Below are 13,455 nucleotides of genomic sequence, written 5' to 3'. Positions count from 1 at the left end.
GAATATAGTTTAAGTACGTGTTAAATACTTCGTTTTGGGGAATAAGCTACACCATCATATCACTTTTAATGATTTAAAGTAACATGTGTTACTATTTCCTGAACTTAAAAGGGTCATGACTAAAATATATAACTTAATCATTTATTAAAGTACACAATCAATCTAGTGGAAAACGTATTGAACAACGCACAGCTTCATTACTTAATTATGAATACGGTAAAGTTCCAACTAAACATAAATATGACTGTAGGTCGCGTGTTGTATCCCTATTGGGATTCCTAACCCTCGTTCAAGTTTAATTTAAGTGTTGAATACCTTTTTTGAAATCTCAAAGCCCCAGAGCAATGCAGCATAGAGCTATGTATTCTATTAATTAATCAAATTAATTGCTTATAAGTTATAATCAAGAGGTGCACGATATACGGCTACTGCCGATGTGAAATGTATAAACATTCTGTTCGATAGTCACTGATGCAAGGTTAAACTTCTTTACAAGATTAGAAAAATTGTCTGCAGAATGATGAACTAAGACTGTTCATACCACGCCTCTTACTGAAACGTTATCTGTAATTAAAACTAATCAACAAAATTTGTTAGTGTTGTGCTGCGTGCCGTAAATTCTATAAATCTGTCCTTATAATGATGCTGTAAAACCTAGTGAGACTTCTATTATTTATATTTTCTGGAAGAATGACATTATTTTTCGGCCATACTACTTCCTTGGTGCTAAATTACAAAGATGCTCCAAAGAATGTTTTTGTTTTCCTTTTTACATTTCATAGTATTATGAGTATTATTAGCGCTACTGTTCCTCCCCCACTTTATTACTAGAAAATTAATATTTTATATTAATTTTTTTGTATTGTCCTTTGAACCAGTTTATACAATAGCGTTTGCCATATTGGCACTCGAATCATTACTCGGTATTATTATAGATATTGGGGAGATGAATACATGATGATTTTCTTTAACTTAAAAAAAAATAAAATTAAAATTATACTGCATATCTTGTGGGAACTATTTCCAATTGCATAACCGTAATGGGCTTTGTATCATACTTGTGCTTTTGTACGAAGCCTACTTACGTTATTTAATGTACCCGGGAAAGAAGGAAAACTGGAATAACAAAATAAAACGAAAGGAAAATAGACAAGCACAGAAGTAAACAAAACTTGCTCGCATCGAGGTTTAGAGAAAGAATTGGGCAACGAACTAAATCTGCTGATCTTTAATGTATCGAATTCTATAAATCTTCTTCCGGTTTCTCTTTTCCCATTACCCACATCACGGCTAGTAAAATACAAACTCTTTCGTCTTCCTTCACAGTATACAACCTTGACATTGTAACTTTATTGAAATTTGCATTGTAGTAACTAACCCTCAAAAACTTACCTATCGTGTCCTAAAATTTGTAACACTTGTGGGTTGTTTATTATTATTTACTCTTCCTTCAATAATTGTTTTTCAGTCAAATTTTAGACTGTATTTCCTTTCTACAAAACCGTTTTCTTCACCGTTCCAAATTAAAGTTATTGTATCCCACATTCATACGTGCTGGTGTGATGTGTGATTGTGTTTCTCGTACTCGTCACTTGTGCTTGGGACATTCCCCTCAGTGACAACGCCTGGACTATACTTCAAGCAGCGTTTGGGTATTTTTTAACACTTTTTTCACTTCTTTTCTTCTTACTTCATTTTATTTTTTGAATGCACTAACACATCTACCAACTGACGAAGAGGATAGATTCCAATCCTCGAAACGTTGTGCTGTACTTTTTATAACATATAGGCCTAACGATGACCAAAGTCCGAAATACTGTTATCCTGTCAGAATACATGTATTAGGGAAAATGCAGGACCACGGATGTCCTTCTTAAACGTAACCACACAAATAACATTTAGAACCATAATATATTTATTAAAATAAAATTAATTTTCAATAACAAACAATTTTTTTTTTTATTTTTATAAGTGCTGCTTCCACATTTAGCCTGTCAAATCAGAATTATTTGTCTCAGTAAACGCTATATTTATTACTTTCATCACAAATTTGTACTCACATCTGTGGCAAATTTTCGATCACTTAAGAACGAACCCAAAGATATTGAACACTGATATGTGTTCGAGACATACCCTACCTAGCCATGAAACGGGAACAGCTTTCAATGCATTCAATGAAAAGGAAAAGAAGATTTCGTTCCACGAAATATAATTATGAAAGTGTTGTTAACAGCTGCATTCTTATGGAGATACCCAAATGGAAACATACCTGACCTATGAACCAGACCATGACTGTGGTGAACTTGTAGGTACAGTGACTTTTAATTATTCACTACCCTTTCAAACCCCACCCCCACCTTCAACATAAGTTGGTGGGTGACCCCTCTCCCATACTTATCCTAGGTACGACATTGAACTGTGATTATTGAGTGTCATATGTTTAAATATCATAGCACTTTATTTTTAATATGAGTGATATGCTTCACACATCCGTATCGTTGAAGTATGAAATAGTTTTGCAAGTTGTAGACTTTTATCAAGTATTAGTGATATATTTTTGGTCACTGACATGACACGTTAAAAAAGATTACATCAAACGCAGGGATATATGCAACTGTTTGAGCACTAACTGAAGATACAATAAAATTCTCAGTTTAAGATAACTTATATATAATTATCAATTAAATGTGAATGTGAAAAATATTTGAAATCAAATAACGTTGCATTTGAAACAACTACGAGTATACAAATAAACCTATAAGCTAACCACTGAAGCAATATACAGAATTCTCTCAGCACAACAGTACCGTTTTTTGTTTAAAGTTTGTTATTGGCGATATAGTATAAGGTTTAATAGGGTAACAGAATTTCGGACATTTGCCATCGTTATGGTGACAAAAGCTATCGAGGATTGGTATCTATCCTCTTCTTCAGGTGGGGGAGGTACATACCAAAATAAAGAATATAAAGAAGAAAAGAAGGGAGAGAACAAGAGTTCAAACATATCCAAAAGCTGCTTGGAGTTTAGTCCAGGTGTTGTCATTGCAGAGAATGCAAGTCCAGAGCACAAGTCACGAGTACGAGAACCACAATCACACATCACACCGGCACAGATGAAAGTGGGGTACTTGTGTACAGTGTGTATATCGTGTAACAGTACTGTATACGGTGCGATCTGGCGGGACTGAGACTGCCCTTAGACCTACGCAGCTCTGGAGAATTATTTTGTCCGAGTGAGACGTGGTTTGGATTATTTATTTCGTGATTGACTGATCTCTATTCATAATTAACGGTCTATTCGTTCTTACTTTTATTATGTTATTTTGACCTCGGTAATTTTCGATTAACTACTTTTTCTGCTGTTTGTTATCCTTAAGTGAGTTAATCGCTTTATTTCTTTACTTTTCAATTCTGTGCTTGTTCAATCTTGTGCGCGAAGTTTTTTGGCACCTGATGAAGACAACGGATTCCAATCCTCGAAACGTAATGTTCTATTTTTGTAACATATACCTGTAACTGTAGCAAATGCCCAAAATTCTGTGACGTTTCCGACCCACACTTTCTTGAATTTTGAATATTTCTCAGCAATCTTTGCTAATTATTTTTCCCCCAATTTTAATTTGAGGAAAATGCGCATCATTCGAGTAGTTCTTCTTAGCAATGGAAGATTTATACAAAAGTAATTAATTTCAAGAATTCTGTAAGAAGATTACAAAGTTTTCGTATTTGATTGCACAATTTTCCTTATGAGTTCTGCTTACCTGTGTGTACGATCTCGTTCCCGGGCGTTCGCTTGTCGCCGGACTGTGGATTCTAACGGCTCTCCTTTCCGTTTCCTGCTTGTGGGCTTCTCCGTATCCATGGCTCCTCCTAGAACATTAGTTGTTACAATGAACACTGCAAATCTATTTCAAAATTAAGTTTGGAGACATGTATTTCATAACGTGTAAGTATTAAAAATGCCACATATGGTACTGTTAAAAGAATAATCCCATAGTAGTTTACCGTTGATAAATAATCCCTAAACTCTCCAATTGTCACTGTAATGGAAAATTCAAAGTATCACAAACTTACCAACATTACATTTATCACACTTATTTAATTAAGATGGTGAAAGCTGATCGCTAATCATATTCAAAAAAAGAAAAGCATCCTACAATACTTTTTAGTGATTTTAGTAAATATCATTCAGCTTTAGTAGAGGTAGATTGAATAGTACATAATTAAAATCGTTTTTCCATCAGGTGAACATTCCCTTATAGCGAGCGAACCACTCATTGATGCAGTATTTGAAGGAACTTTCAAAAAAACCAGTTTGGAAAGACAGTGAAATATGATTATCGTTCACAATTTGAAAATTATCTTAAAACCTTTACTTTTAAATTATCTAATCGTTATATTCTTGTTGTGTTCTGCATTATATGCAACTTAATCGAAAATATACTATTTAAACATTTTGCTGAATTTAATGAGCACCCGTGACTATTAAGTGGTATTCAATTATCACGATACTCCAAATTTGATGTTCTTGTGTTAGTGTTTACTCCACAAACACATTTATCAACTTGATTCTCCTTTGACTACTTCTAGTTTTAAAAACATGAAATGATGTTACAAGCATTACATGTTACAGTTGCCGCTTAAAGGTTTAATCAACACATTTTTAAGACTGTTAGGTTAGATTCGTAATGAATTATCGATAGACGTATAATCAGTTCAATTTTTTTAAACTTTTTGTCATTTATGTGTGTAAAAATACTACATTTTATGTTTAAAGAACGTTAAGGATGTAGACAAAGTAAAAAAATACAAGTGGCCGTGGGAACCACGGCGAAGACAATCTCTGTAACATATATTTTTTTTAAGAACCATAAGTTTCTAAAACGAACTCTCATTAAATGTTTTCTCAACTCATCAAGGTAAACTCCTTATACAATGAATGTGACAATGGCAGCCCTAAAGTAAATATATAAATTCATATCAAATCTAGGTCAAATTATTCTCGATCAATTTTTTATTCAACAGTAAATCCACTCTCATTCAATCAGATATGCCCTTTTACAATTTACACACATTCAAATACAAGTTGTTGTTAAATCTAACGCAAGGGCTATAGTTTAATGTTAAGTTTTTATTATGTTTACATAGTGATACAAAAAGCGGTGATAAATCCTAGCATGTGACACCCGAGTCAAGGTCGCCCACATATGCAGGGGACGAGCTAACAGTCCAGCAAAATGAAACAGGAAGATGTGATGAAGGGTCATCGATCACTGCAAGGTGCGGGGGGTCCTTGGGCCCTCAGGGACTTTAGGGCAGACAGCCTGGTGCCAAAACACAACCCCCTCCCCCAACCCTGCCACTGTTATCCTTTGTATCGTCGTCTAGCCTCTGTTTGGCCATTACATCCTTCATTTTCTTACTTGGTTTTTGCATGATCTGGGTTTACAAAATTCAAATTTATATATTAAATACATAAAACTGTACATAAACTCAGTGTGTCTTCTACTGTGTTAATGTGGGATCAGGACAGCCTCTTAAAATGTTTACACAGCGAGTTTGAAATTTCATTCAAATTTAAAGGGGAGCTGTAGAATATAGTGGGTAATCTTAATAGTGAAGACAATAAAGACCTAGAAAAAATCTATTAGAACTTTAATACCATATTTTGCTACATTCTGTACAGACCCATCACAAATTAAATTTTTGAATCATTACGTAATACGCCAGAACGTGGGTCCGAATTTTACAGCACTTGTCGTCAGTCTTATTGTAAATTACTCCATCCTAGTAGGTTACGACTCTCATAATCCACGTGTAATTCTTTGTATTGTAGCAATATTATTGCATTGTAAGATGGAGTTAGTTTTGCGAACAATTTCACAATTGCAAAGGTTATCTTTGTGGCCTAATCAGTTTTGAATGTTTTTGAAACTGTTTGGGTTTTGAGTTGTTCACCTGAAGAAGGGGGGTAAATTCATGTCCTCGAAATGTCGGATTTAGTTTGTAATAATATCAAAATTTCAGCAGTCCTGTTGTAATTCTGTCATCCCATCAATAAGTCAATAATGACTTTGTCACATTAGGTCAATTTGCAGTTGTTTATTTCCAACAATAAGGCAGATTTCAACAAGTAAACATTTCATTTCAAGGTTATTTATTTAAATCCATTAGTTAGTAGCTCATTTTTCAACCGTTTTGTCCAGACCATGTGATTTAGTGGAGAAGTGATAAGAATCGCACAAAGAAAGAGATATATTATTATGATCGAATGTCATTGAAGCGATAATATGGGCTGGTTCGAAATTTGTATACACTTTGTTTGACCATCGCACAAAGTTCGGAATTTTGCAAAGTCTTTGTGATGATTGTGCTGTACAGTGTATACAAACACACGATGGGGGGTATCGTGTGTATGTTTGTGTGTCCTACATGATGACAAATGTCCGTAATCTCGTTCTCTTTTCAACAACACACTCATTATAAGTCGGCTGTCCACGAGTGTTGAAAATTCATCACGTTAACAAACGTCAGCTCTATTCAGGCGTCGTCATCCATTGATTCAATAACAATGTTCTCTTTGTGAGGCAGAAGGAACGATACCCCTCGGTGAGCATCCATTTCTTGATAAGCTGATAACACTGACGCCTGAGGCTGACGACTGCGACTCAGCAGTCTGCTGCTCACGTTGCTGACTATGAGGTGGCCTCCCAATTAGGAATGATATTACTATCTAATAGTAATCTAACAGGAGAACGTACTATTTACTGGAAATATGACTAACAGCCTAGTTCTGACATCGGCCATCCAGTCAAGGATAGTTGCTAAACGTGTTCAAAATCTTTTACAAAAATACACACAAAAAACATTTACTTTACATAATTATTATATTATATTAGAGCTTATTCTTTTTTAATTATCTATGGTGTCACTATTTAAGGCAATAAACAGTAATAAGGTTGTTGCAGCCTCCTCGTTCATTAAACTACTGCTGTAAAATTTACTGAAATAGATTTTTGTAATACTAAGATGGTGTTTTTTTTTTCAGCCGTATCCAAACATTTTATTCAATTAATATAATTTATTATATATCTTAATATAATAACAGGCTTACTTATAAAAATTAGTTTTGAAACTATACTTTGGGACCTGGCAATCCCAGTTTACTGTATACAAAATCTAAATTTGAACATTCCGGGTATCATATTGTTTTACAGCCCTCACGGTCATTAATTCATTCAAAGCCCGTTTTCCAATGAGCCCCATACATAAAATAGTATTTAATACCAAATATTAAAAAACATATCATTTCAATACACAGTTTTAATGTATTGCATTTTTCTAATGGAGATTAAACATCTCGTACAATAATATACTTCAACTTTGCTAATGAGTTCCCAACTATCACTTCAAAAATGTGATATAAATACACATGTATATATAAAACTATACCCTCATTTAGAAAAAGCCACGTGCAAAATGTGTATAATAAAATCTTGTTATAAGGGCGAACAGATATATTTTTAAGGATAGAATGTAATAATTACTGCAATTAGTTATACTTATATTCGCAATTAATAACACTGCTTTTAAATCCATCATGTAGAATTCCTATAGTAAGAATTAATTTCACGGTTTTAAGCCATCATAAACTATAAGGCGACAAGTTGATTGGTGAATCTTGAAACCGATCAGCTGATATTAGCTTTTTTGTTAGTTGAATGAAAATAACTGCATGAGCAACACGAGTGGTTTAGTAATCAGCTAATTAAATCTGAACTAAAAGATTAAGTTACATAAGGTTAGCACTGAAGCAGAGCCCTACACCAAATTATAATCAGAGGAATTTCAAAACTGTAGTAAAACACATCAAGAGTGCAGAAGCTATTAATTTATACAAAATGTGTACGTTACATTATATATTTAGATACCTAAAATTTCAGTATAACAATAAAGATATTCATTTATAATATAGATAGATATTTATTTAACAAGAATATACGCCTATAAGGTTTTATATTATTATGTTGTATATATTTATTTTAAAAAAAGGTGAAATCCCTAAATTCTCTTAAATATAAGAAATCATAATTTTTAAACGTATTTTTCGGGTCTTTTTCGTTTAAGGGCCAGCACAAAAGACCCTAGCTTGCCTATTCAAAACTCAGATCACGCGATGCTTGCTCTTTTAGAAGAAAAAATTAACTCGAGCTTGCAAAGTCCAAGCCCAGATCAACTCATCACCCTTTATTGAACAAGAAAAACTAAGTATAACTCACATAACTAACGCAGGTTTTATTACAGGCAAAAGATAAGCGGCGCGCGTTTATCACTGATAAGATAAGACGAGTTTATACTAGAAGTAGTACCTGGACTACTACCCTACGAACTAATAACACCAAAAAAAAAAACGATTAAATGCACTGTCAGTCAGGTATAGTATGTTTGTAAGGTGCTGGCCCTTAAACGAAAAAGACCCTTTTTTTCAATTTATGGAGACTTATATATTTGTTTTGATTAAAAACTATGTTATTGTTTGTCATGTCAGGTTATATTGCATGATATTGAAATAGGCCTAAAAGGATATAGTAATGGTCAAATATGTTATAATGTTAGATTGTTATTTTACTTGCTCTTAAACATTTTACTTAATAGTTTTGTATGAAATTTATATTTTTTAATAGTCCTTTTTATTTACAGCAAAAGGGTTATATTAGGTATTTTATACTCTTGTTGAAATAAAAATAATCAAATAACTTTATACTTGCATAGTTTTCTTCTCTGTTACTTATTTGTAAACAAAAGATACCAAAAATCACTTTGTTTAATTAGTTAGGTACATTCTACTAACTTATATAAAATTTAATTTATTGCTAACAATGTTTTGTACTCATCATTTGAAGGTTTTAATGTTAAAATTTCCATCAAATGAATATTCATCATATTTTGAACATTATTTACATTATCACATACACATGTTTTCTTGTTTCACTGAACGATGGCAAATGTCCGGAAAAATCCTGTTTCCTTCACAATCCTTCCATCGTCAAAAATAACCTTTAAACAAAGTATCACATACAGTTTGAATTATATATTAACATAGTCAAATTTTTGCTAAAAATAAATCAGTTGAGAAAATGTTATGCAAGGTTATAAATTATCAATGATATTGTGAAAAAGAATGATTTGATAGCGTATTAATTATAGAGGCTTGCGAAATAAAAAAAATAGGACCGCTTTTCTATGTTTGATATTCAGTAACTTTACTAATTATCTGAGTGTCTACAACCTACAGCACGTCGCCTTTTCACAAACCTAACAAATATTATGGTGCTCCTATTCTAATATTGAAGTCATATTTGCAGAATCTTTAAATGTTCACCGTTACTACTGCAGATTTCAATTATTCCGATTAGTGAATTTTTAATTACTTTTCTCTTGGAAATCCGTGGAAAATATACCTTTCGTGACAGTTAGACGTTAAAGAGATTCTATGTGCACCTAACATCTTGAAACATAAGAATAAAGATTCTATATATATATATATATATATATATATATATATATATATATATATATATATATATATATATATATATTCAAGATTAATTGTTGCTATAAACACTCTTTAAACGCTGGTAGTATTTATTTTTGAACTGAGGAAGTTTATATGTTTATATAATGTTTAAAATATGTCGAGAAAAACTTTGATAAATGATTTAACTGGATAGAATACGAGTTATCAACAACGTTCTTTTGACCACTGTCCTACCTCGTTTTATTAATAGTATTTTTAATCAACATTATTTTTTATATTTAAAATAACGCCCGTTTAAAACTATTTTAAAATTAATATTCAACGAATTTAATCATAATACTAACTTGAACTATTTTAAAGTAGTAAATCTTTCAAGGGAAACACATAGAGATTGACTCTAAGCAGAGACATAACAAACACAAAAATGGGATATAACATCGGTAAAAGGAACGTTTTTGTTAAAATTTACCCATTTAATAATTTACACATGTCTTTTTGGCACATTTTTCAAAGACTCTGCAGTTTACATAATTATTTACCAATAAGCACATAGGGGTTTACAAAAATGAAGAGATGTTAAACTCATATCTACTGTATATTGGTTCATATCCATTATAAAAATTATAGATAAATGTAAATCCCACAGATATAAGCCGTATACTAATTTCTCAGTTAACCAAGAAATTAATACAAACCACCGCCATATTGAAATTTTTAATTGAATGGATATGGCTAACTAGATCATGGGATTACATACAATCTGGCCAGATTTAATTTCAATAGTAAGAAATTATATCAGTGGTAGTGTTCACTTCTACTGCTGGTATGCCATTGTATACTTTTTCACAACTTTGTATAGTCACCACACTGAAACTTTAAGAAATATCAAACCGTGCGCAAGAAAAAGTGGTTGCAAAATAACCGAGAGTTTAAAATCCGATTTCTACGTTTCTATGTTCCTTGTCTTCTAGCTGAGATATACCTTATTTTCATTGACAACTTTGAGTGACCACCATCTTGAAACATTAAAAGATACTGAAAATTGTCAAGAAAAACATTTTCTGGTAGGGGCATTTCAAGCTTTTCAATGCATTGTTTTAAAAAATCGTCTCCAATTGTCTATCTTATTGTATAATAACAGAGATAAACACTATGTCTTGTTATTATTCTTAAAGAATTTTCAAATTTTAGCATTGTTGGTTTTGGAACCGAAGGTCATAATAGGCGAATGTATACAAACTTTGGTGAAAATTCTGTCGTAAGGGTGGAAAATAGGTCAAGTTCATCTAGAACTAGGTAACATAAAATATTAGAAAATACTTGCAAAATTTATAAACTACATGCTGAATATTATATTCTGACCAGTTTACGATCCTTTTACTTTTTTAGATTCGTAAAATACATTTAGCATAAATTTACTACCAGGCGTTACTTCCTATGTTTCAATTCTATAAACTTCAAAGTGGTTTAGCTTGTATTTGAGGGAGGTGCCAAAAGAGAAATTAACATCTAATCCAAGGCTCTGAGATGTGCGCTGGTGACTGAAATAAGCTCATTCACATTACCTGATTTCCCTGAGGAAATAGCTATCAAGGAGAGCCTACCTGTTCTCCGGGCCCGAAGGTATACTTTACTAATCTGACCTACAGGATATTGCAGGCACTAATCATGTTATACAATTGTGTATCTATTCGCAAATGTCTATTCGTCTTTAGTCTATTTCCTTTGTTTGGATAAGCCATTGTTCTATACTTTTAATATCTGCGTATATTTTATACCAACATGTTTTATCTCAATATTACTCGTACATTTTCAAAATATACCTTACAGTTCCTGTATTTGAAATATTCTTTTAAACACAAGGACCATTCAGTTTTTTAGTACACCGAAATAAAATATACGAAATGTTTATATTAACTATCAATAAAACAAATTATACCAATATTTCAGCGTTGTTTTACTTTTGGCCATTTTTATATAAGAAGCTACTTATCCAGTTGTGTGATTCGGATTAATTCTATAGAAAGAACACAATAATTTTGGACGTTGATTAAAAATGCAACCAAAACAGTTTAAAGATTACTCAACAATAATAGTAAATACCGCATCTAACAAATATAAGAGTATTCAGAAATACACAGACGTTTACTTGTTAGTTTCTTAATACAATTTTATATTGTTTATTTCAAATTATTAAGGATTAGGGTTTTCATTTTCGTTTATTTCGATTTCATTATACAAAGCATACCTGGGTGTAAATAATCAAATTATTTCTCAAAAATGTACGTGCCTATACAAAACTTAAAATTTGAAAATACGTTTTTGAGATTTTGAAGTTATGTTGAAAGAAATGTTGGAATTGTATATTTATTCTCATAAGAATTAAAGTCTAAAGAATGAATACTAAGCCATCTTTTTCTGTAATAATATAAAAACACCTACTAACTCATAATGCATAAAAATCCGAATCGTGGGAGATGTACGTAAAGTAATAGATCACCACATATTGTATCGAATGTGATTTACATTTGGTAAGGCGTGACCATGTCATAGATAATTTTAAAAATGTCCCGTAAGTATTTAGTAACTCCAAAATACCCATTCAAGAGACTACTTTGAAAATATTATGCATACGTGTAAGGGTCAATGACTAACCGTCTATTTTCAGAATGTATTTGCATATATTTATGCATAACCGTGTAATAAATAATTTTTAAAAATTATCTTCGTTATCTAAAAACTTGCGGACTAATTTGAGCGAAAACTTGTATTTAAAACATGGTACACAAGGTATTTTGAGAAAAGAGTGGGGCGCATTTTGTCGTAAGTTTGGTTCTTATCCTGCAAGCATAACCGTCTGATAAATAATAAAAACTTTATATGAACTCATAAAGGACGACAATTTCTAAATCGTAGGACTTGAGATGTGTCAAAGTCAAAACATTCTCAACATGAACATATTGCCAAAATTTTATTTTCTTTCGTATGATCTTCCCGTTAACTATCCTTATTGAAATTTGAAAAATTAGAAACATGTGTTTGAAGTTGTAGAAGTACCAAATATTGTCGATTGCGTTATTTTAATTCAATTATACAAACTCATATAATAAATAATCAAGAGATGCTTCTCCTAAAAATTCAAAAATGTAACGGACCCATACAGGAACAACATTTTCAAACTGTAGAACACGATGTGTTTAAAAGTCTGAGGGTAGCACATAATGCACCAAACCCTATTTTCACACGGCCAAGCGAACCGTGTAGTCTAAAATGTCTACGGACCCACAGTATAAAAGTCTTAATGTTCCGAACAAATTATGTAATGCAGGCTCTAGATATTTTCAACAGTTCTAATTTTATTCGGCTAAGTCTAATCGATAAATAGTTCAAATAATTATCATGAAAACTAATGCAAGACAAGCACTTGAGTAAGTAATTGATTTCTTCAACCCTCAGGGGATATAAAAAAGAAAAATATTTCAAAATGTCGTCTTGTGAAAACAAATCACAAAGTCCTTATCATGAAAGGTTCTTATCGCGTGTGTACGTAGTAACAGAGTTATTAGTTTTTGTACGGATTCAGTTTTAGTTTCGTCAATAACAAACATAACCAAGATTCGGACGAAATTGACTCATAAAAAACAAACCAAACAAGAACTTTTCACTGAGGCTTAATGTATGACATTTGTAATCCGGTAACCTTTTTTATACTTATTATATACAGTATATTAACATTTATACATATACAGATAATATATATATATATATATATATATATATATATATATATATATATATAAAATCGTTCATATATATTCATTACTAAATCCTTCTACTTAATTTTAGTATACTTAAATATTTGCAGCTCCAAATCAAATTGCTAAAATGTATTGTTTTTATTATACCTATGTTAATTC

The 13,455-nt window shown here is 31.8% G+C and overlaps 1 protein-coding gene across 1 annotated transcript in view; it reads right to left on the bottom strand.

Moving 5' to 3' along the window:
• Window positions 1–13,455, bottom strand: part of LOC124358640 (transcription factor 15-like) — a 33,178-nt gene that overhangs the window by 15,888 nt on the left and 3,835 nt on the right. Inside the window, exon 2 of the mRNA XM_046810939.1 lies at window positions 3,762–3,870. Within this exon, the coding sequence (XP_046666895.1) occupies window positions 3,762–3,862 (101 nt within the window). The 5' untranslated portion in view covers window positions 3,863–3,870. The remainder of the gene's footprint in view (window positions 1–3,761; window positions 3,871–13,455) is intronic.

The sequence above is a fragment of the Homalodisca vitripennis genome, chromosome 3, assembly GCF_021130785.1.
Source record: "Homalodisca vitripennis isolate AUS2020 chromosome 3, UT_GWSS_2.1, whole genome shotgun sequence".
Taxonomy (NCBI): domain Eukaryota; kingdom Metazoa; phylum Arthropoda; class Insecta; order Hemiptera; family Cicadellidae; genus Homalodisca; species Homalodisca vitripennis.
This window is presented reverse-complemented; position numbering and strand designations above follow the sequence as displayed.